Source organism: Jaculus jaculus, chromosome 1 (assembly GCF_020740685.1).
Source record: "Jaculus jaculus isolate mJacJac1 chromosome 1, mJacJac1.mat.Y.cur, whole genome shotgun sequence".
NCBI classification, from domain to species: Eukaryota; Metazoa; Chordata; class Mammalia; order Rodentia; family Dipodidae; genus Jaculus; species Jaculus jaculus.
In genome coordinates this window covers 314459301-314483088 of record NC_059102.1, presented here as the reverse complement: position 1 = coordinate 314483088, position 23788 = coordinate 314459301, and the positions used below count along the sequence as shown (strand labels likewise).

At 38.5% G+C, this 23788-nt stretch overlaps 1 protein-coding gene across 1 annotated transcript in view; it reads left to right on the top strand.

Moving 5' to 3' along the window:
* Atf6 (activating transcription factor 6) overlaps positions 1-23788 on the top strand; it is a 238157-nt gene that overhangs the window by 57028 nt on the left and 157341 nt on the right. Inside the window, exons 8-9 of the mRNA XM_045151444.1 lie at positions 17164-17349; positions 18767-18858. Of these exons, the coding sequence (XP_045007379.1) occupies positions 17164-17349; positions 18767-18858 (278 nt within the window). The remainder of the gene's footprint in view (positions 1-17163; positions 17350-18766; positions 18859-23788) is intronic.

Sequence of the window (23788 nt, the reverse complement as noted above, 5' to 3'; positions counted from 1 at the left end):
TTTTCTAATATGCTGTAGGGATTTCTTGTAACTTGTAAATCACATAGTTTCCTAAGATTTGTCACTCCTGAAAGCCAGTTATAGCACATGCTAGCTAAACTCTTACTTGTTTTCAGTGTGATTAAACATATCTCTTGTAATATGCTCAATAGTAATTAAACATTAAGGTCCTAAAATTCAGTCAAAATCAAAGTTAAATAATCAATCTAAACTTATGGTCAAGCAAAGCCTATATTTTTCTCTAAGATAAATGGATGTTACTGGTTGTAAGTATTGCTACTCCATCCTTACCTTCCAAAGTATTTTTTAAAAATTTTTTTGTTCATTTTTATTTATTTGAGAGCAACAGACACAGAGAGAAAGGCAGATATATATATATAGAGAGAGAATGGGTGCACCTGGGCCTCCAGCCACTGAAAATAAACTCCAGACGTGTGCGGCCCTTTGTGCATCTGGCTAACATGGGTCATGGGGAGTCGAGCCTCAAACTGGGGTCCTTAGGCTTCATAGGCAAGCACTTAACTGCTAAATCATCTCTCCAGCCCTCCAAAGTATTTTTTAAAATTTACTTATTTGAGAGAGAACGAAGCAAATAGTGAGAGAAAATGGGCATGCGAGGTCCTCTTGCCACTGCAAACAAACTCCAGACGCACGAGCCACCTTGTACATCTGGCTTACATGGGTTCTGGGGCCCTTGACTTTGCAGGCAAGCACTTAACCACTAAACAGTCTCTCCAACCTCCAAATTATTTTTAAAATCCAGAGAGTTATGCATAGGTACTTATCAGACTGCTCTCTGATCTCTCTACCAGAATTTATTTATTTATTTTAATTTTTAAATTTTAATTAACATTTTCCATGATTATAAAAAAATATCCCATGGTAATTCCCTCCCTCTCCACCCCCACACTTTCCCCTTTGAAATTCCATTCTCCATCATATTACCTCCCCGTTACAATCATTGTACTTACATATATACAATATCAACCTATTAAGTATCCTCCTCCCTTCCTTTCTCTTCCCTTTATGTCTCCTTTTTAACTTACTGGCCTCTGCTACCAAGTATTTTCCTTCTCACGCAGAAGGCCAATCATCTGTAGCTAGGATCCACATATGAGAGAGAACATGTGGCGCTTGGCTTTCTGGGCCTTCTACCAGAATTTATTAACCAGAATGTCAGTGACTGACCCATTTATTTGTGAATTTGCTCTACTATTACATAAATAGGACTGTAATCTCAGATAGCAATATTGTAAAAGCCTGCAACAAAAAAAAAAAATGTTATCTAGTGAGAGTAGAAAATCCAAGCTTTAGAATAAGACTCTATTCTCCTTTTTTTTTAATTATTAAGTGTATACTTTGGACATATCATGTGTTGGTACCATTATTTCCTTCTTCCCTAACCCTATTCCACTGAGGACCCTTTTCAGTTGGATTGCTGGTATTCCCCATAGGGATGTGGGTTCTGAGTTGTGAGAGTAGCAGTCCTTGTGGCGGGGGGAAGACATAGAAAAGGACTCCATTTTATTCTTGGTTTGTACTGATGTGGGTCATAGTTCAGACAAGGAGTAGGAAAATGAGTGTTGTATGAGGATAGAGACCATAAAAGTACAGAATTGGGCTTGATTAACATGTTACTTTTTTAAATGCCTTATTTATTTGTGAGAGACAGTGATTGAGAGGATGGGTGCACCAGGGCTTCTAGCCACTGCAAATGAACTCCAGATGCATGCATCACCTGTGCATCTGGATTTACATGGCTACTGAGGAATTGAACCTGGCTCCTTTGTCTTTGTAGGCAAGTGCCATGACCACTGAGCAATCTCTCCAATCCATGTTACATTATTTTGAGGACTAAAAGAGGTGAACACAATGCTTATGGTAGAATGAGGCATATAGCATGTATTTTAGCAAAAAAGGAAGCAATATGATACTTGGAACTGTTTTAAAATATTCTGTAGGCAAATGGTGAGTACAGATTAGATGAAACAAGATTGGAAAGGTATTGTCATAAAAGCTGAGTATTTAGTTTTTCTCACCTTTTGGTACATGGGATGTTTTATTCAAGGATAAGAATGATAGTGACAAAAATCCAAAACTAATCTGTGGTATTTTCAGCTAAAAAGTTATACAACCAGTAAGCAAAGAGTATACTTTACACAGAACAGAAGAGTGAGAATGTTAAGAAGGATGCAAAAGGGTTATTTAAAAACTAGAAGGATACTTTAAATTTTCCTTTAAATACTCATTAAGATTGGAGGTTGAAATTGTTCTGTAATATTCCCAACTTTTCTTTCTCTTTTTTTTTTTTTAGTTTTAGCCACATTTTTATTTTACTTAATAACGTTTTGACCATATAATGGCAGCTTGTGGTTGGGAAAGGTCATGGGATTAGCTCCTGCCCTTGAAAGATGAACAGTAGCAGCAGATGTCCAGCACCAAGCCCATCATTTAGTACCCAGAGTGGGGCCATTTAGGGCACCCTGTCCACACTGCTGGGCCTGCAGGAAATGTGAACAGGCAACAGAGGCATGTGTAAGAGGTACAGAGCCTCTGATGTATTCCCAACTTTTCAAAGGAAAGTAACAATAGAAAATACTTGAAGTCACCTTATACAATGTTAGGATATTGAAAGTATGTTTTGTGAAAAAAATTAAACTTTATTTATTATTTGTAATCAGAGAGAAAGAGAAAAAAGAGAGAGGGAGAGAAAGGAAGAGAGCATGGGCACGGCAGGGCCACTTGCCATTGCAAACAAACTCCAGATGCTTGCACTATTTTGTGTATCTGGCTTTACATGGGCACTGGGGATTTTGAAGTTTGGCCATCAGGCTTGCAAGCATGTGCTATAACCATCTCTCTAGCCCTATGAACTTTATTTTATTTTATTTTTGGTTTCTCAAGGTAGAATTTCACTCTCACACAGGCTGACCTGGAATTCACTATGGAGTCTCAGGGTGGCCTCGAAATCACCGCCTCTGCCTCCTGAGTGCTGGGATTAAAGATATGCACCACCACACCCGGCTCTTGTGAACTTTTTTTGACATGAGAAAAAGTAAAAACTAATTAGTTCTTTAAACAGATCAATTGGATGCCATCGTTGTTAAATATATTAACTAAATCTAAGTTGTATTTATGAAGTAGCACCCCAAATATGTGGAAATCCAGAGGAGCATAGGATCAGGAGGGTGTCTAGAACCCATGTTATAGAGGGCTAGGGATGTAGCTTGTGGTAGAGCATTTGCCTAGCATGCATGAGGCCTTGGGTTTAATCCCTAGAACCCTAGACAAAAATATCAACACCATCAAGAAACCGTGTTATAGGTGGGGCAATGGGTTTAAGATTGAAATGATTCAGTATAGTGAAGAGAAAACTGAAAGCAGACCTGGAGCAATCTTTTAGGAAATACAGGTTAGCATGCGGAAAATGGGAGGATCATTCTGAGTTATTCCAGAGGACTTAATCTGGAACAGGGGCAGGTAAGTAAGAGATAGGGCCCTTTTAATTCTATCATCTATCAATATATATCTCTATCAATCATTTATCTATTTCTGTCTGTCTATGTCTATGTATATATATAGCTCTATCATCTATCTATATCTATTATCTGTCTGTCTATCTGTCATCTATCTATCTATGTATCATCTGTCTTCCTTACTTGTATTTAGGAACCAGAAGAGGCTGTTTTTCTTTTTGTCTTAGGCTCAATGAATAACAAGCCCCTGAATGTTGACAGTCACATATATTATATGCCACTGACTCACTTTGTAATCTCAAAACATAATTCAATTAATTACATGTTGATCTGTTAGCCAGACATTTAGCATTGGTTCCTCAATGTGAAAGAACATGTGCATTCTGCTTTTGCACACTCTAAGAATGCTCTGAAAATTTGTTGAATAATTTGCTCACAAAGTCTCAGTTTATTGAGGAACCGGGGGTATTGTGTGATGAGAATGTATTGTACTAATGAGGATTATTTTTTGTTAGCAGCATTTATTGGCTAGTCTATTTTCAAAATTTAGAGCTGACAGAATTATAAATGAATACACTAAGTACTCTGTGTTTAATGCAAGAGACCTGAAGAGCATGAGAATAATTTTCTAGTCAACCTATATTGAGGTTTTTGTACTATTTTTACTTGGCCGGCATATCAAGGAGTGAGCCAAACCTTTTCAGCATGAATTTTTATGGAGGTCTTGACTGAGTAGTTATTCCAAGTAAAGAAGTCTAAGTCTGTCCTATCAGGCAGCCCACCCACCCAGGAACCCAAAATAAATCGGTTCTAGAGGGAGCTGAAGAAGAGAACTTTGATCCACTCAGTCTTCTGTGTTAGTAACTTGGTTGACCTCGCAATGATTTTTTTCCCCTTCTTGCTCTAACCCTTGCTGACCTGAAATTCATCATGTAGTCTCAGGCTGTCCTTGAATTCACAGCAGTCCTGATCTTCCTACCTCTGCCTCCTGAGTGCTAGAATTAAAGGTGTGTTCCACCAGACCTGGCTTGTGGTTATACTCATGCCTCACTTTGAATTACTATACAGTCTTAATTCAAAATATCCTCTCCCCATTTTTTTAAATCATATTCGTTTCGTACATTTTTTTCCCCTCAAGGTAGGGTTTCATTGCAGCTCAGGTTGACCTGGAATTCAAAATGTAGTCTCAGGGTGGCCTTAAACTCATGGCAATTCTCCGACCTCTGCCTCCCAAGTGCTGGAATTAAAGGCGTGTGCCACCATGCCCAGCTTGTTTTTATATTTTATTTATTTTTTACTTTTTGGCATTTTGAGGTAGGGTTTCATTCTAGTCCAGGCTGACCTGGAATTCTATATGTAGTCTCAGGTGGCCTTGAACTCAAAGTGATTCTCCTACCTTTGCCTCCCAAGTACTGGGATTAAAGGCATGCACCACCACAACTGGCCTTTTTGTACTTCCCCCCCCCCCCCCCAAGCTAGGGTCTCACTGTAGCCCAGGATGACCTGGAATTCACTCTGTATTCTCCGTGGCCTCGAACTCACGGCAATCCTCCTACCTCTGCCTCCCGAGTGCTGGGATTGTACTTTTAAACCGAAAGTGTGATGAAAAAATTGCAGTTCAGAAAACATATTATTCTTTTGTGGCTTTGTAATGCTGACATGGCTCCTTTTTCCTACCTTTTTAAAGGTCTTTTGTTTGGCTGGCTTTCTCCTTGAGGGGCCTGCTACTTCCATAAGTAGCATTTTTAACATACCATATTCTGAAAACTGCATCAAGTGTCACATTTTCTGTTATGAAACAGTTGGCCTGGTTCAAATGATTATTTCAGGCTTCCTGCCTTTTGCTGGTAAATCTGTTTTGTTTGACTCTTGGAAACCTTACCTAAGTTTTCAAGAAATATGGTTTGTTTTTGGCTTTGATCCTGATGGAAAAAATGAACATGATTTTTCATTCCAGTGTAGAAATTTTCTATGTAGTTTGTTAGTAAATGGCAACCTTGGAATTGCAAAGTTAAAAAGAATTATAAATCACAATCTTGGAGATACAGGAGAGCACGCTTATCTTTTTTTAAAGGGCAATTGAATATTGGCGGGTGTCAGACCAGCGGTTGGAAAGTGAGCGGTCTGTTTAAATTTGCATTCCATTTACTATTTCCACCTACTCATCATAATCTGCAAAGTTCTGGAGGGACAGTCTTTCAGTTGTTGGGATAAAAGACCATGAAAAATGTGTTAAAGTTATATTCTATATATTTTATATTCTATATATTCTACAGTGGCCTAAGGGGAAGCAAAGACTGTGTTTTGAAATCTGTAGGCTGGAAAATGGGGGAAAAAAATAACCAGGAATTAGTATAGTACCAGGAAGAGCCTAGATGGGCCCTTGATTGAAAGGTACAGGATATATTGCCAGGAAGCCCCAGGCATTACTTTCTACCTGCCCATTCACTACATTAAGTATCTTCCAAACCTTTCACACTTTGTACACCTATAGTTAGAGACCTTGACCCTCTCCATCCTCTAAGGACTACCCTTTGGAACTCCCTGCCAGGGGTTCCTAAGCCTTCATGGGAAAGAGGCCCAGGTGTAGAGGAGGATTGCTTTCCACAGGTCTGCATGTCGTAAAATGCAGTGAAGGGCACCCTGGCATGCCAAATTAGAACTTTGTATTTCTTTCCCCTAGTAATGTGGTAAACAGTTCAATTAGAGGTTTTAGGTGTTGGTATTGTTAGCATAGCAGCGATGGGATATGGGCCCAGATGGGTGCTCTGCCCACAGCATTCCTTTTTATCCAGTGGATGACTATGAATTTTGGGAATCTACCATTTTTACAGCAACCCAGAACCTCGCCTCTTTTTCTAGAGGGAGACTTTACTTCCTTCTGTAAAGTTGTTTATTGGAAACCCAACTCTGAGAGATGGTGTTGGTATCAAACCTATATATATGAAGAAAACTCACAAGAGGCCCTCTACTGGCGGGTCTGTCCTCTTACGACTACAATAATCTCCAGTTCAAAGCCATAGGCACCCTAGCACAGAGTGTGCCTGTGTTCTTTCAGAAAAAAGCAGAACTTTGTGTAGTTGTCCAAGGTCCTCTTTTAGGTCTAAATGTGAACAGAATCTTCTTAAATTATGTGGCTAGCTTAGATCCAAGAAGATAATCAATAAGTACTTTAGCAACAAAGTTCTTTAACATAAAAACATTGAGATCATGCTATTTATTTTTTACTTGAATATATCTTTAAAATAGGTTTATTTACTTTGTGTGTGTGTGTGAAAGAGAGAGAGAGAGAGAGAGAGAGAGAGAAAGAGAGAGGAGCATATTCTTAGCCCTTATTAAATATTTTCTTTATTTATTTGTAAGTAGGGCGAGAAGGGGAGGGAGGAAGAGAGAGAGATAGAATGAGAATGGGCACTCCAGGGCCTCTAGCCACTGCAAATGAATTCCAGATGCATGAGCTGCTTTGCATTAGGCTTTACATGGATACTGGGGACTCGAACCCAGACTGTTAGGCTTTGCAAGCAAGCACTCTTAACCACTGAGCCATCCCTCCAGCATCAAGATCGTGGTATTTCTTTAGGCTGAAAAAAAAAAAAAGAAAAAAAGAAAGAAAAAGAAAAAGAAACCTGTCAGAACAGATTCAGTAGGAAAGATTTGGTAATCCAAGAAGCTCCTTAGAAATTACTTTGTGCTGACTACTTTGGCTTTTCTGTTGCCACTGGCGGCAAACAAGAGAAAAACATGCTTTGTTAAAATACTTGCATTTAATATATGCTGTATCCATACAAAATATGTTGTTAATAATAAAAAAAAACTTGCATTTTGTCTTAAATGGAGGTTTAGAGCTTCTAAAAATTTATTGTGAATAAAGACTCCTTAAGTTTTGTTTGTGGTTGCAGTAGCTTCAGAAAGGGAATTGAACAGTTTTCCTTCCCCTGTTGATTATTGGATTCAAGTTGTAGTAGTTTTGGCAACTTTAGTGTTAGTAATGTCTTGCAGTTTGCCATCCTGATAAGGCTAATAAAGAATTGTTTTTAAAGGGTGCTGATATATGTTTTAAGTATTTAAGTACTCTCTTCTCTTTTTATGATTACGTTTGTCTGGAGACTCATCCTGGAGATAGTCCTTCACCTATCATCTGCCCTGCTCAGAAGCAGTCACCATTACTAGTTTGTGTCCATCTTTCCTGAGACGAGACAGTTCTTCAGTATACATGCACTTAAGCCTGCTGACCTCTCCTACAGAATTGCTAGCAGGCTATACACACTGTCCTCAACTTGCTTTTTTCAATATATCTTAGAGATCTTTCCATATATGTATATAATGTCATCTTAATGCTGGATCTGTTTCATAGAGGTTCCATCATTCAGATGTCTGTAGTCTTTTTCTTTATGGACATCCCTCCTGCAGATAATCTTGGTATTTACTTAATTTTGTTCATGTACAAGTTTATTTGGAGGAGCAGTTCCTAAAACTGGAATGGTAGGGTCAGAAGATAGGAACTTTAAAAATTTTGATAGATTTTACCAATTGGCTGTCTATTGGATTTGTTCTAATTCTTCTTGCATTTTATGAGAGTCATGGATAGGTTTCAGGATAGATTTCCATCAACAACTCTTGTGTCAAACTTACCTTTTTTCCTCACATGGATCTGTGTAGCAGTGCGTGCATGCATACTTGTTTGAGAAGAGAGTCCCTAGCTTCCTATGTTGGTTTTTCTTCTTAACTCTATTGAGATAAAAGTCACATATCATAAGGCTCACCTTTCTCTCTTTTTTTTTTTTTTTGGTGCTGGGTATTGAATCCAGGGCCTTGTATAGAGATGCTCTAAAACCACTGAGCTGTATCCATAGCCCTTGCCTTTTTGTCTTTTGTTTTGTTTGGAGACTCTATCTTATGTCAAACTCGCTATTAGCTGAACTCCTGATTCTCCTGTCACCACCTTCCAAGTGCTGAGATTGTAAGATTGTACCACCACACCTAGTTTAGTTGTTTTGTTTGTTTTGTAGACAGTCTTACTGTATAGCTCAGGCTGGTTTCAAACTTTCAATCTTCCTACTTCTGCCTACTAAGTTTTGGGGTCATCACCATGCCTGGCAAGATTCACCATTTTATGGTTGTATATATATTCACAAGGCTAAGAACTTAACATTGCTGTTTAATATTTTTATGACTCTAAAGGAAGCCTGTATTCATTGATAGTTCTTCATTCATCCTTGGCATGACAATCACTTATCTATTTCCTGTCTGTCTGGAATTGTCTGTCCTAAATCTTTCCTTTAAGTCAAATACACTGGATGGTTCTTTTTTTTAAATATATCGTTTTCTTTTATTTATTTATTTATTTGCTTGTTTTAGTTTTTTTTAAATTTTATTTATTTATTTGAAATCAGAGAGAGAGATAGAGACAGACAGACACAGAGAGAAAATGGGCATGCCAGGGCCTCCAGCCACTGCAAACGAACTCCAGATATGTGTGTATGTGTGCTCCTAGTGCATCTGGGGAATTGAACCTGGGTCCTTTGGCTTCACAGGCAAACACTTTAACCGCTCAGCCATCTCTCCAGCCCCATTGTGTGGTTCTTTAGGTATGGCTTCTTTCTTTTGTCATACTTTTTAAGGTTCAAATATGTTGAGGTAGATGTTAGTACCCATTCCTCTTTATGGCCAAGAAAGACTCCATTGTTTGGATATACCAAGTTTTTGTTATTTTGGTTTTGTTTTTGATTACATCACTTGGGTTGCTTTCACTGTTTGGCTTTTATGAATAGTGTTACTCTGAACATTCTTGTATATGTTTTCATAGTTTTTCTAAAAACCAGGCATGGTGGTGCACTTGTAACTCCAACAATTGAAGGCTGAGATAGGATTATATATCAAATCTATCTTGGCTGTGTAGTGAATTCCATGAGTCTGGTACACTGCAATATCCTGATTCCACAACAAAAAAATTAAAACACTTAGTTTATTTGAATATTTAAAATTGCCACAAATTAAATTTGTCAGTGATTTTAGCTGTGCACATTTTTTAGAGTGCATCTGCAAATACATTTATTATATATAAGTATGTATATTATAGTAATAATTTATTATATAACTTAGAAAATTATCAGGAAATTTACCTTTGGTTTTTAAATCAATTTCATATAGGTCTAAGGTTTATTTATTTATTTATGTGTAATGTGATGAAGATCCTAATTAGTGAGTTTCTGTTTTTAAATTTTTTTGTTTTATGTTTGTTTATTTGAGAGCGACATACAGAGAGAGAAAGAGGCAGAGAGAGAGAGAGGGAGAGAGGGAGAGAGAGAGAGAGAGAAAGAGAATGGGCACACCAGGGCCTCCAGCCACTGCAAATGAACTCCAGATACATGTGCCCCCTTGTGCATCTGGCTTACGTGGGTCCTGGGGAATTGAGCCTCAAACCGGGGTCTTTAGGCTCCCCAGGCAAACACTTAACTGCTAAGCCATCTCTCCAGCCCATGAGTTTCTGCTTTATGCACCAGTTTAGAGGGCAGTATTCACCTAAATAAGAATTAGGATGGATAGAAAGGTATTACTGCAAGCCAGTGATTACTGGACAGTTTACCCATAGATTATCAGTACTTGTTGCTACTTGAGTTTACATGATATGTTGGAATGGATTAAATATCCTACTTCAGTATTATTTAATTCAGTCATTGAAGTCTTTGAAGCTCATTTGTTAGCAAATCACAAAATCAAGGCTTAAAACACTATTTCATATGAAGTTTTTCCTTTTTCTCTTTTTCTTTTCTTTTTCGTTTTTCCCAGGTAGGGTCTTACTCTCGCCCAGACTGACCTAGAATTCACTATGGAGTCTCAGGGTGGCCTCAAACTCACAGCAATCCTCCTATCTTTGCCTCCCGAGTGCTGGGATTAAAGGTGTGCACCACCATGCCTGGCATTCTCTCTTTCTTTTTCTTTCTTTCTTTCCTTTTCTTTTTTTTTTTTTTGAGGCAGTGTCTCTCTATAGCATAGGCTACCTTGGAACTCATACTGTAGCTCAGGCTGGCCTCGAACTTTCTATAATCCTCCTACCTCAGTATCTCAAGTGCTGGGATTAAAAGATATGTGCCACCACCCCCAGCTAAAGTTGTAATATAGTGTTGATCAGTTGCTAAAGCCTTTAAAATTAAAAACAAAATGTTAGCAGATTTGAAACTTTGAATTTTAAACTGACCCAGCCCTCAAAAGGAACTTACTGCTTTGTGGGTTTTCCTTTTACATAAGGCTCTCTTACATTCAAATAAATGTTTGTTGAATAAGCAAACACCACATTTTATAGTGCAGTAGCACTCAGGGGAGAATATTTTTCAGCTGTGGAGTTTTTTCTTCTGTTCTCTTTTCTTTTTCCAAGGCAGAGTGCTTGGTGGGAGGGATGTCTGAAGCCAGGATGATCAGAAGCAGGAGCTGGCCAGCTGTTGGCTCATTTCGGTCTGTTAAATCATCTGACATGTCTACAGGGGATACGCCAATTGATTAATGGGCCAGACTATTGATTTTATATTTTCACATTGCTAACAGAGGGGATTAAGTTTCCAGATACAAGCAGTTCCACAACACTCTGTTTTCAGATAGGCATATAATTAAAATAACTTCACAGTTCACTCAGCTTAGAATCCATACTGTGATGCAGGACTCTGTGTGTGTGGAAAAGCAGTGTGTAGCTATGGAACAAGTGCCACTGGGATTGGAGACAACTGACCTTATTTCTCATATTGGTCCCTCTCTCTAATAGTAGATTCAATGATGACCCCTCTGTAACAGTAGATTCAATGATGAGGCTTATTACATTAATTAATTTTGTATGCATATGTATCACATGTGCCGTGCCTTGTGTGTTGGAGGCCAGAGGACAACTTTGGGGTGTCATTCCCTCCCTCTCTTCTTACTTGTTTGAGACAGGACCTCTTTTGTTCTTCACTGTGCTCAAAAGACTGGTTTCTCCTGGTGCTGCATTGCTTTCCATCTCACTTGTTGGCATGCAGGGATTGCACATGTTACATGTGAACTCTGGTTGTCAGGCTTGCTCATCAAGGGATTTTTAACAACCGAGAAAATTCCCTAATCTCAGTTTTTTGTTTTAAGAGAAGATCTCACTGTGTAGCCCTCTCTGTCCTGGAATTGATTATAAAGATTATGCTGGCCTCAAACTTGTGACAGTCCTCCTGCTTCTGCCTCTCAAGTGATGGTATGGCTGGCTTCAGTGAAGCCTATTTTAAAGGAATCTTGAAAACTATAATAATTTCAACAAGTGGAAACTAATTAAATACATTGTGAAATAAATTTCTAAGGCGTCATCAAGAGCAACTGGAATGAGATTGTTGACAGCTTTGATGACATGACTCTCTCAGAGTCCCACCTCCGAGGTTTCTATGCCTATGGTTTTGAGAAGCCCTCTGCCATTCAGCAGCGAGCCATTCTTCCTGTATCAAGGGTTATGATGTGATTGCTCATGCCCAGTCTGGGACTGGGAAAACATTTGCCATATCAATTTTGCAGCAGATTGAATTAGATCTAAAGGGCACTCAGCCTTTGGTCTTAGCACCCACTCGAGAATTGGCTCAGCAGATACAAAAGGTGGCCATGGCATTAGGAGATTACATGGGTGCCTCTTGTCACGCCTGCATTAAGGGTACCGATCTACAGTATATTCCAAAAGCTCAACATCAATACCCATGTAGTTTTGTTGTCAGCTACAATGCCTTCTGATGTGCTTGAGGTGACCAAGAAATTCATTGGAGACCCTATTTGGATTCTTGTCAAAAAGCAAGAATTGATCCTGGAGGGTATCCGCCAATTTTACATCAATGTGGAATGACAGGAGCGGAAGCGTGGCACACTGTGTGACTTATATGAGACACTGACCATCACCCAGGCAGTGATCTTCATCAATACCCGAAGGAAGGTGGAGTGGCTTACCGAAAAGATGCATGTCTGGGACTTTACGATCTCTGCTATGCATGGGGACATGGATCAAAAGGAAAGAGATGTAATCATGAGGGAATTCTGGTCTGGCTCTAGCAGAGTGTTGATTACCACTGACCTGCTTGCCAGAGGCATTGATGTGTAACAGGTTTCTTTAGGCATCAATTACGACCTTCCCACCAACAGGGAAAAACTTACATTCACAGAATCGATCGAAGTGGTCATTTTGGCCACAAGGGTGTAGCTATTAACATGGTGACAGAAGACAAGAGGACTCTTCGAGACATCGAGACTTTCTACAACACCTCCTTTGAAGAGATGCCCCTCAATGTTGCTGACCTCATTTGTGGGGGGGCTGTCTGCTTCCAGGCCCTAGCCAGGGTTCAATCCTAGGGGGCTGAGGAACAATTGGAGTGGGGGAGGAAAGGGAGCCAAGAGATGGACATCTTGTCTTTTTTTTTTTTTCCTTTTTTTTCCTTCTTTGAGTAAATGTCATTTTTTGAGGCCAAAAAAAATACATTGTGAAAAGCAAAGATAATCTCATTGCTATACTGTCATTGTTACTGCCTGTCAGAGATGGTTATGATTAACATATGTGCAAAAATCAGTTTACAAAACAGAACTATGCAGTAATCTTTATTTCTTCTTTCAATGGTAAATATTTTCTCAAGAACACCAAACACCAAGTAATGTATATATTTGGTTAGTCTGTATATCATGTAAACACTTTCTTTGTTTAGAAATATAGAACTTAAATATTATACATTCTGATAGCTAAAGATAGCTTGTTGAGATATAAAGTTGAAGACCTGACCTTTTGCCTATTCCTTTATTTTTAGTGCATGTACATGTAGGTGTGTGTATGTCTGAGATGTGCATATGTATAGTGTATTCATGTGCTTATGCTGATGTGTGGGCCTATGTACATATGTGTATAGAGGCCAAAGGAGACCATTGGGTATCCTCCTCTATTGCTGTTCCATGTTGTTTACTTGAGACAGAGTCTCTCACTGAACCTGGGGCTGCTGTAGTGTTTTAGTCAGACTGGCTGACCAGCTGAGCCTCAGCAATTCTTCTGTCTCTGTGCCTCCTCACCACCACAGGACTGGGGTTGCAGGTGTATGTGGCCATGCCTGGCTGTTTACAGGGATGCGAGGGATCAAACTCAGATGCTCAGGCCCTATGCTTGTGCAGCAAGTGCTCTCACTCGCCCAGCCATCTTCCCAGCCCTGCTTATGCTTTCTGACTACTAAGAATTTGATTTATTTACACTATCTTTACTCTGCTTTTATTGGAAATACTAAATGTTTTCAGAACTATTATAATGGGGCTTTTTCTGTGGGGAAAAATGCATATTTGATCACAGGTGGTTTTCATTTTTGGGGGGTATGAGGCATGTGGATTGACAGCCTTTGACACTTTCATGCTGTCTATAACATGCAGGTGCTTTTATTGTTTACAGAAATGCCTAATCCATGTTTGAAATTTATTAAATGCCATGCCATCTGTAAGCCTCCCCAAATTCCATAGATTAGCCTTTAAAGTAAGGTTGCCTTTTATCTAACGTTTAGAATAAACTCTTCCATCTGGGATCCTTCTCTTTTATGAGTTTGTCCAGTGTTCTGTGTACTTCAGCACTCCAATATTAAGTATTTCTGAGCTGACATTCTCAGTAACAATGGAGCTATGTAAAAATAACATTCACATTAACAAAGTAGTATATTGTCCAGAGATTAATTTGAAGTTGGTGAATAATTAGTCTTTCATGGTTTTGCCATTATATTCTCTCTTAATGATGATTAACCCTCCTTACTCTTTGTGAATTTTTTTTTTTGTGGGTTATGATTGAAAAATTGTTAACAATGTTTGGAGCTGGGAAATTGCATGACTATATTTTGGCATGCCTGTGTTACTAAGAAATGTATTTTGATAGGTTTTGTTATTTTAAAAGAAATATATTAACTTGTTTAACTTAATTTATTGATCAGGTTATGAAACACTTCACTATAGAAATCTCTAAGGTCCATCATAGAACAGATAGAAATCAGTAATTCAACCATATATGTACTTACTCTAATGAACTTAATAGTATTCTTTGATACTTTTTATGGACTTTTTTGTTACATTCCCCTATCACTTAAAGCATAGATCAATGAGGTAACAGTGTGTTCCATATATATACATATATACATACATACATATATATATGTATATATATATATATACATTTAACATTTTATTTATTTATTTGAGAGAGAGAGAGAGGGAGAGAGAAGGGGTGCACCAGGGCCTTTAGCCACTGCAAACAACCTCCAGATGCATGAGCCACCTTGTCCATCTGGCTTTATGTGGATACTGGAGAATCAAACTTGGGTCTTTTGGCTTTGCCAGCAAGCACCTTAACTGCTAAACCATCTCTCCAGCCTCATGTTCCATATTTTTGTTTAGAAAACTTAACAAAAAATTTGTTCTGTAAGTTCTGATTATGGTAGGCATTTTGGTTATGAAACAGAAAACTAGATCAGACATGATTTTGGATTTTCAGGTCTAATATGTAAGTGTAGAGAGTAGAAAGATAGTTAACATTGTCAAAACAGTTGAGACCATTAGAGTCCTTCTATGTATCTTCCAAATTATCAGCCCATAAGATGTTCAGCCAAAATAAAAGGTCAGGTAAGAATAACTGGAGTTTAAGGGGACTGTAGAATTAGGTTAGTGAAGGGAGAAAGTATTTCAAATGGGAATAAATAGTATGACTATAAAAGGCTTTGTGGACTGGATGGAGTGGTGTCAATGAGGAGATTGGAGGATATAGCTTAGATAGCTGTTGAGTTAGGGCAGAAAGTATGATTGGATAATGAGTGATCACATTAAAGAGGGCCTTGAAAGTCAAAGTGGGTAGCTAGGGTATATGACTGACTAGCTTATCTTTGCAATATAGTAGTAAGACAAAAATATTTTAGGAGCAGAAGTTATTTAAGAAACAGTAGACAAGATGAGCTAGAATATAATTCAAATAGGAATTCCTGTGGTCTATGAGAGCATCTATATTAGGAAAGTGATAGTAGGAATAGAGAGAATGGAATTAACAGGCATATTTTCTCTGAAAAAACTTGGTTATTAGAATATACTCAGCACACTTTTAATGAGTGAATTAAAGATTGACATAGGCAGTGATTATAAAGAAAAATAGTGGTTACTTTTTCCTTTATATTTTTATTTTGTTTTTTTCTTTCCTTGAGATAGGGTCTCATGTATCCCAGGCTAACTCTGAACTCCCTATGTATCCAGTGCTGGCCTTGAATTCCTTATCCTCCTGTCTCTACCCCCAAGTGTGCATACCACCAAGCCCAGCTGTTTCTTGTATCTCTTGAGAGAGATTACATATTGATAAAAGATGAATAGATTTTTAAAAATGTAGGCAGAGGGAGATGCATTCATTTTGTACATACTGAATCTATAGTGATAACTCTCTAAGTAAAAATGGTTTTATAAGTAGTTGGGTCTGTAGTCTGGGATCTTAGTCATTTTCCAGCAAGAGATACTGGTTGAAGGTGATTAGATATTTACTTGGCCTTCCATATCCATGGATTTTGCAATATGGATTCAACAAATTGCAGTAGAAAACAGTCAAAACAAGTTGTACCCATCTTATGCATGATTAGGGTTTTTTTTGTCCTTATTTCCCAAATAATATAGTCTAACAACTACTTTCTTAGCATTTATATTGTATTTTATAACTAATCTAGAGATGTTTAGAGAATATAGGAAGAGGTTAATAGGTCATGCAAATATTAAATACTTTATTATTTATTTAGAGACAGGGTCTTGCTCTGTAGTCCAGGCTGGCCTTAGACTTGCAGCAATCCCCCTGCTTCAGCCTCTCAAGAGTGCTAGTATTACAAGTATGAAATATCTGGCTCTTTAAAGGCACGTTCTGAGAGAGTTTCTTAGGGAAAAGTAGATAATAAATGACATAATGATGCGACAGTAGGAATAAAGTTGCCTAGAGGGACAGAGGAAATTAATGAGGGGAAAGGGGTGAAAAAAGAGAGGCTAGGGGTGCATAGAGGAAGTCTACGATATCGTCTATATGCAATATGCAATATATACCTGTATGAAAACTTAAAACATAAAATTTGGGCTGGAGAGTTGTTGGCTCAGCAGTTAAAGGTGCTAGTTTACAATGCCTGATGGCCTGGATTTGTTTCCCCAGTACCCACATAAAGCCAGATGCATAAATGGGTGCATTCCTTTGGAGTTCACTTGCAGTGGCAGGAAGCCTTGGCACTCCCTTACCCCCCTCTCTAAAGTAAATAAATAAAAATATTAAGAAACATAAAAATTTACCAGATGTGGTGGCACATGCCTTTAATCCCAGCACTCAGGAGGCAGAGGTAAGAGGATCACCACGAGTTCAAGGCCCACCCTGAGACTACATAGTGAATTTCAGGTCAGCCTGAGCTAAAGTGAGACCGTACCTCGAAAAACAAAAAAAACCAAACAAACAAAAAATTAAAAAATATGCTTTAGAAAAGACCAGGTGTTTTCATTAGGTTTTAGCAGTCCAAATCATGTGATTTTAGTTAATTTGACAGTATATTTAAAACCTGCTTGTAAATCACTAATAACCTACATTTTGAGAAAAGTTTTTAAAAACAAGTTTAAAAATCAGCATACATGGCTTCTTTTGATCTGGGTTTCACACTGGAGTATTTTGGTTCTCTGGTAACTTTCCTAGATGGCTGTGCTGAGGAGACAGCAGCGCATGATAAAGAACCGAGAGTCGGCTTGCCAGTCACGCAAGAAGAAGAAAGAATACATGCTGGGGCTGGAGGCGAGGCTGAAGGCTGCGCTCTCAGAGAACGAGCAGCTGAAGAAGGAGAATGGGTCCCTGAAGCGGCAGCTGGATGAGGTCGTGTCCGAGGTGAGGGCTAGTGATGGAGAAGCCTGAGGGGGACAGGCAGGCAAGGGTGCTTTAACATCTGAAATCACATAAAACCGGGCTAAGAAAATGAGTGCTCGATTAGCCCAGAAACATTTGTGTTAAGGCAACAAATGAGAACAATGACTTTTGGAGACTCCCCACCCCACCATGGTACTTTAGATTGGACTGAGGGTTTCCGCATGCTATCAGCTTTCTACCTCTAAGCTACACCCCAGCCCACATTAACTTTTGAACCGTACCTCTTAATCTACATAAAAGTTCTCTTTATTGAGTTCCCCCAAAGTCATCATTACTTTAATACTCTCTTTTTTATTTTTTGAATAAGTGATCACATTGAGGCTCTTGAATAATCTTGCCAGCACTTCCTTTTTTATTTGTTAAAGTTTTCTGGCTGCTCTGGAACTTGCCTTGAGTTCACAGTAATCCTCTTGCCTCTGGCCCTCCTCACCTCCCACCCCACCAAGTGTTGTGGTTACAACTGTGCCTCACCACATTCAACCAGGCCTTCCCTTTTAAAAGAGAAAATAATGCAACCTAAAATTTTAAATCTTAACTCCGCCCATTTTACCACTATTTTGTGGGGATCTTTTTCTTTCGCTTTTTAAAAATTCTGTTGCCATGCTGTGCCCAATGAGATATCAATGCTGTTCATGAAATTGGCTGCTTTCAGGATTCTCACTGCAGTGCAACCCTGAATCAGATGGATGCCCATTGAGAACGGCTTCTTTCACTATTCTTTTTTATTTTGCTCCTGAGTACATGGGTGTAGTCTAGCATGTTGCTGAAACAGTAACTCACAAGGCAGGGAGAGGGCTGGGGATACAGCTGAGTGGATGCAGCGCTTCTTGCACAACCATGGGCGCCGGAGTTCCGATCCCCAGCACCCCTGCTCGTGGCAGCTCTCCTGCAACCCCACCAGTGTGAGGCAGAGATGGGATCCTTGGGGCAAGCTGACTTGGTTGAATTGGTACACTCTTGGTTCAAGGGAGGCCTCTGCCTCAATAAGATGTGAGTGATTGATGAAAACATCTGAAGTTAGCCTCGGGCCTCCGCATGTACATGTGCAACACACACACACACGCACACACACACACACACACACACACACACAGCAAAAAAAGACAGTGAGGCAAAGTATAGAAGTATCTCAAAATTCTTTGGGAATTCATAGAATTGTCTGCTATATTGTTTTCCTTTTTAGTCCTCTCCACTTCTAAAAAGAATGGTAAAAGTAATATTTCTTAACCTTTGAGTTTTTTTTTTAATAAGAAAAGGTACTCATACAACTTGTAAAGAGGAGTATTCTTATCTTAGGTGTTCCTTTTTATAAGACTGATGTGATGTATATTGATTTTAATTTTAATTTAATTGTATTTCATATGGCCATTTCCATTAGAACCAGAGGCTTAAAGTCCCAAGTCCAAAGCGAAGAGCTGTCTGTGTGATGATTATATTGGCTTTTGTAATGCTGAACTATGGACCCATGAGGTAAGTTAGTTCATTTCTTCACATTATGCAAAATACTAATACTAACATTAATTACTAAGAATTTCATTACTTAGCTCTATTCATAAGTAAGCTGAAAACTGATTTGTTTTGAACAAAATGAGCTTTTTAGGTGTGTGAAGAAAATTAGATAGAAAGGGTTTGGGGAGATGGCTCAGTGGTTAAAGGGGCTTGCTTGAAAACAGGATAGGCAGCATGCCTTCAAAGACCTCACCATCCAGCTAGGAGGAAAGACAGTGTCAGAGGATGACTTGAGGGTTAGGGACGTGGGAGACAACTCACTGGGTAAAGTGCTTGCCACATAAGCATGAGGGCTTGGGTTTGGATCCCTAGGGCCCAATCAGCAGGATAATAGCAGTCTGAACAGAGTACTAAAGAATGTAACTGAGAATATGAGTTCTTTAACACAGTGGCTCATGTCAGATTGATACATAGACAATATCTTTTGCTATTGCCGTTGAATAACTAGTAAGGGAAATTCTCACTAAGCAATCTGAACCTTGAATTAATGTTACTGGTTTTTCATTGTGAGAAATATTGGGAAAAGTATATCAAGCAGAGGGAATAGCATGTTTAAAAGCACCCTTATAAAATGACATGGCTTTTCAGAAGTGGAAAATTGACTTTGTGTGTGTGTGTGTGTGTGTGTGTGTGTGTGTGTGTGTGTGTGTGGTTTTTAAAAAATTATTTTAAAAATCTTTTTATTTAGTATTAGAGAGAGAGAGAGAGAGAGAGAGAGAAGGAAAGAAAGAGGCAGATAGAATGAATATGGGTGCACCAGGGATTACTGCCACTGCAACAAATTTGAGACACATGTGTTACTTTGTGTATCTGGCTTTATGTGAATATTGGGGACTTAAACCCCTCATTGGTATTTTTGTCTTTGTGTTTGTACATAGGTAATTTAAAATTTTTGTTTTTATATAAAAGGGATAATATACATATTAGTCAAAGTAATTTCTCTTTAAATGACATAATTCTCTTTTAAAAGCTATATTGGTTTTTGTAGTATGGATATGTCATTATTTAATTGTTTTCAAATTTTTGGTCTTTGGAACCCTTATTGAGAATCCCAGAGAACTTACAAAATTTTATATTATTTTTATTTTTACTTTATTTCACACACATACACACAGTGAGAGAGAGAGAGAGGGAGAGGGAGGGAGGGAGAAAATGGGCATACCAGGGTCTCTAGCCGCTGCAAATGAACTCCAGATGCATGCACCACCTTGTTTATCTGGCTTTATGTGGGTGCTGAGGAATTGAACCTAGGTTGTAAGGCTTTGCAGGCAAGTGCCTTAACCACGGAACCATCTCTTCAGCCCCCAGAGAATGTTTGATATATCTTAAATTTATTTATCTTTATTATGTTAGAGACCAAAACAGTTTTTCAAATATGTATTCATTTAAAATAGCCACAAATCATTACATGTTAACTTAGTTAAATGTCTAAATACCACATATTTAATGGCATAGGGGAGAGTGGTATTATTTTTAAAATTTTTGCAAAAATCTTTGATGTTTGTGGCTGTAGAGATGGCTTAGCAGTTAAGGCGCTTGCCTGCGAAGCCCAAGGGCCCAGATTCAGTGCTCCAGTATTCATGTTAGCCAGATGCACAAGGGGGCGCACGCGTCTGGAGTTCATTTGCAGTGGCTGGAGGCCCCGGTGCACCCATTGTCTATATCTGCCTCTCTCTTTCTCAAATAAATAAATAAAATATTTAAAAAATCTTCAGTGTTTGGCTGACTAGAAACTGCCATGATTCTCATGTCTTACTTCTCTTTCTTTCTCTCTGTTTCTCTCTTTCTTTCTTTCTTTTTTTTCTGGTTTTTTGAGGCAGCGTCTCACTCTAGCTCAGGTTGACCTGGAATTCATTATGTAGTCTCAGGGTGGCCTCGAACTCTCAGCAATCCTCATACCTCTGCCTCCCAAGAGCTGGGATTAAAGGTCTGCACCATGACACCCAACAATGTCTTATTTCTTTATGCAGTCTATTGTGATGTATTGTTTGGATTGAAATATAGAAAATGTAGACTTTCACATGAGGGAGCTTTTCTGACACTGGAAGAATTTTTAGATTCCTAGGGCTCTGCTTAGAACTCCATGGTACACTTTTAGAAATTGTGCTACATTTAATTATTAATGGGCATTTAGGTTCCAGTTATTTATAGGTGTGCATACATATATCTGTATGTGTGCATAAACTACGTTTCCATATCTGTGTATAGTATAATCTATAGTGGACTTAGAGGGTCTGAATGTCAAAACAGGTTCTGTTAAAATGCACTTCAAACACAATGTACTAGTTTACACACCCACTGGCAAGTGAAAAGAGTGGTCATTTCTTCACACACTTCCTAATGCCAGACGTTCTAAATGCTCCTGTTGTTTTTTCAGGTATTTGTCTTGTCTTTTGGGTCAAAAATGTTACCTACATCCCCGTTATATTGACTTATTTGTCTGTCCTTAAAAACATTAAGCATGTTCCTACCTTACACCTGCACAGTTATTCCCAGTGCCTGCAATGCTTTTCCATAGGAGAATCTTCTGTCAGGTGTTAGCTCAGATGCCACTCTACTCAGGCCTTCCCTGACATCTTGTTCTGCCCTCATACTTCCTATCCTCTTTCTTCTTTTTCTGTTAGCACCTCTTGATATACTATGTTCCTTATGTTCTTTTCCTGCAAGGATTGTTTTTGCTTGTTCTTTTCTAGTTTCTAGAACATTGCCTGGCACATAGTGGTCACTCAATGAATATATGTGTTGTTAATCAATGTCTCCCTCCCTAATTAAGAATGTTAGCCAGGCATGGTAGCTCAATCCTTTAATCCCAGCAATTGGGAGGCCAAGATAGAAGGATTACTGTGAGTGTGAGGCCAGCCTGAGACTACATTATGAATTCAGGAAACCAAAAAAAAAAAAAAAAAAAAAAAAAAAATCTATTTGCTGGCCATGGTGGCACATGATTTTTTTTTAATTTTTTTTTATTTTTATTAACATTTTCCATGATTATAAAATATATCCCATGGTAATTCCCTCCCCACCCCCACACTTTCCCGTTTGAAATTCCATTCTCAATCATATTACCTCCCCATTACAAACATTGTGATTACATATATACAATATCAACCTATTAAGTATCCTCCTCCCTTCCTTTCTCCACCCTTTATGTCTCCTTTTCAATTTACTGGCCTCTGCTACTAAGTATTTTCATTCTCACGCAGAAGCCCAGTCATCTGTAGCTAGGATCCCCATATGAGAGAGAACATGTGGCGCTTGGCTTTCTGGGCCTGGGTTACCTGACTTAGTATAATACTTTCCAGGTCCACCCATTTTTCTGCAAATTTCATAACTTCATTTTTCTTTACCGCTGAGTAGAACTCCATTGTATAAATGTACCACATCTTCATTATCCACTCATCTGTTGAGGGACATCTAGGCTGGTTCCATTTCCCAGCTATTATAAATTGAGCAGCAATAAACATGGTTGAGCATGTACTTCTAAGGAAATGAGATGAGTCCTTTGGATATATGCCTAGGAGCGCTATAGCTGGGTCATATGGTAGATCAATCTCTAGCTGCTTTAGGAACCTCCACACAGTTTTCCACAATGGCTGGACCAGATTGCATTCCCACCAGCAGTGCAGAAGGGTTCCTTTTTTTCCACATCCCCGCCAACATTTATGATCATTTGTTTTCATGATGGTGGCCAATCTGACAGGAGTGAGATGGAATCTCAATGTAGTTTTAATCTGCATTTCCCTGATGACTAGTGACGTAGAACATTTTTTTAGGTGCTTATATGCCATTCGGATTTCTTCCTTTGAGAACTCTCTATTTAGCTCCTTAGCCCATTTTTTGATTGGCTTGTTTGATTCCTTATTAGTTAACTTTTTGAGTTCTTTGTATATCCTAGATATTAATCCTCTATCAGATATATAGCTGGCGAAGATTTTTTCCCATTCTGTAGGTTGCCTCTTTGCTTTTTTCACTGTGTCCTTTGCGGTGCAAAATCTTTGTAATTTCATTAGGTCCCAGTGGTTAATCTGTGGTTTTATTGCCTGAGCAATTGGGGTTGTATTCAGAAAGTCTTTGCCAAGACCAATATGTTGAAGGGTTTCCCCTACTTTTTCCTCTAGCAGTTTCAAAGTTTCCGGTCTGATGTTAAGGTCTTTAATCCATTTGGACTTAATTCTTGTGCATGGCGAGAGAGAAGAATCTATTTTCATCCTTCTGCAGATATTTATCCAGTTTTCAAAACACCATTTGCTGAAAAGGCTGTCTCTTCTCCAATGAGTATTTTTGGCATTTTTATCAAATATCAGGTGGCTATAGCTACTTGGGCTTACATCTGGGTCCTCTATTCTGTTCCACTGATCTACATGTCTGTTTTTGTGCCAGTACCATGCTGTTTTTGTTACTATGGCTCTGTAGTATAGGTTAAAATCAGGTATGGTGATACCACCAGCCTCTTTTTTGTTGCTCAGTATTATTTTAAATATTCGAGGTTTTTTGTGATTCCAAATGAATTTTTGGATTGTTTTTTCTATTTCCATGAAGAAAGCCTTTGGAATTTTGATAGGGATTGCATTAAATGTGTAGATTGCTTTAGGTAAGATTGCCATTTTCACGATATTGATTCTTCCAAGCCAGGAACAAGGGATGTTTCTCCACTTTCTAGTGTCTTCTGCAATTTCTCGCTTGAGTGTTTTAAAGTTCTCATTGTATAGATTCTTTACTTCCTTGGTTAGGTTTATTCCAAGGTATTTTATTTTTTTTGATGCAATTGTGAATGGGAGTGATTCTCTGATTTCATCCTCTGTGTGTTTGTTGTTAGCATATACGAAGGCTACTGATTTCTGTGTATTTATTTTGTATCCTGCTACATTGCTGTAGGTTTTGATCAGCTCTA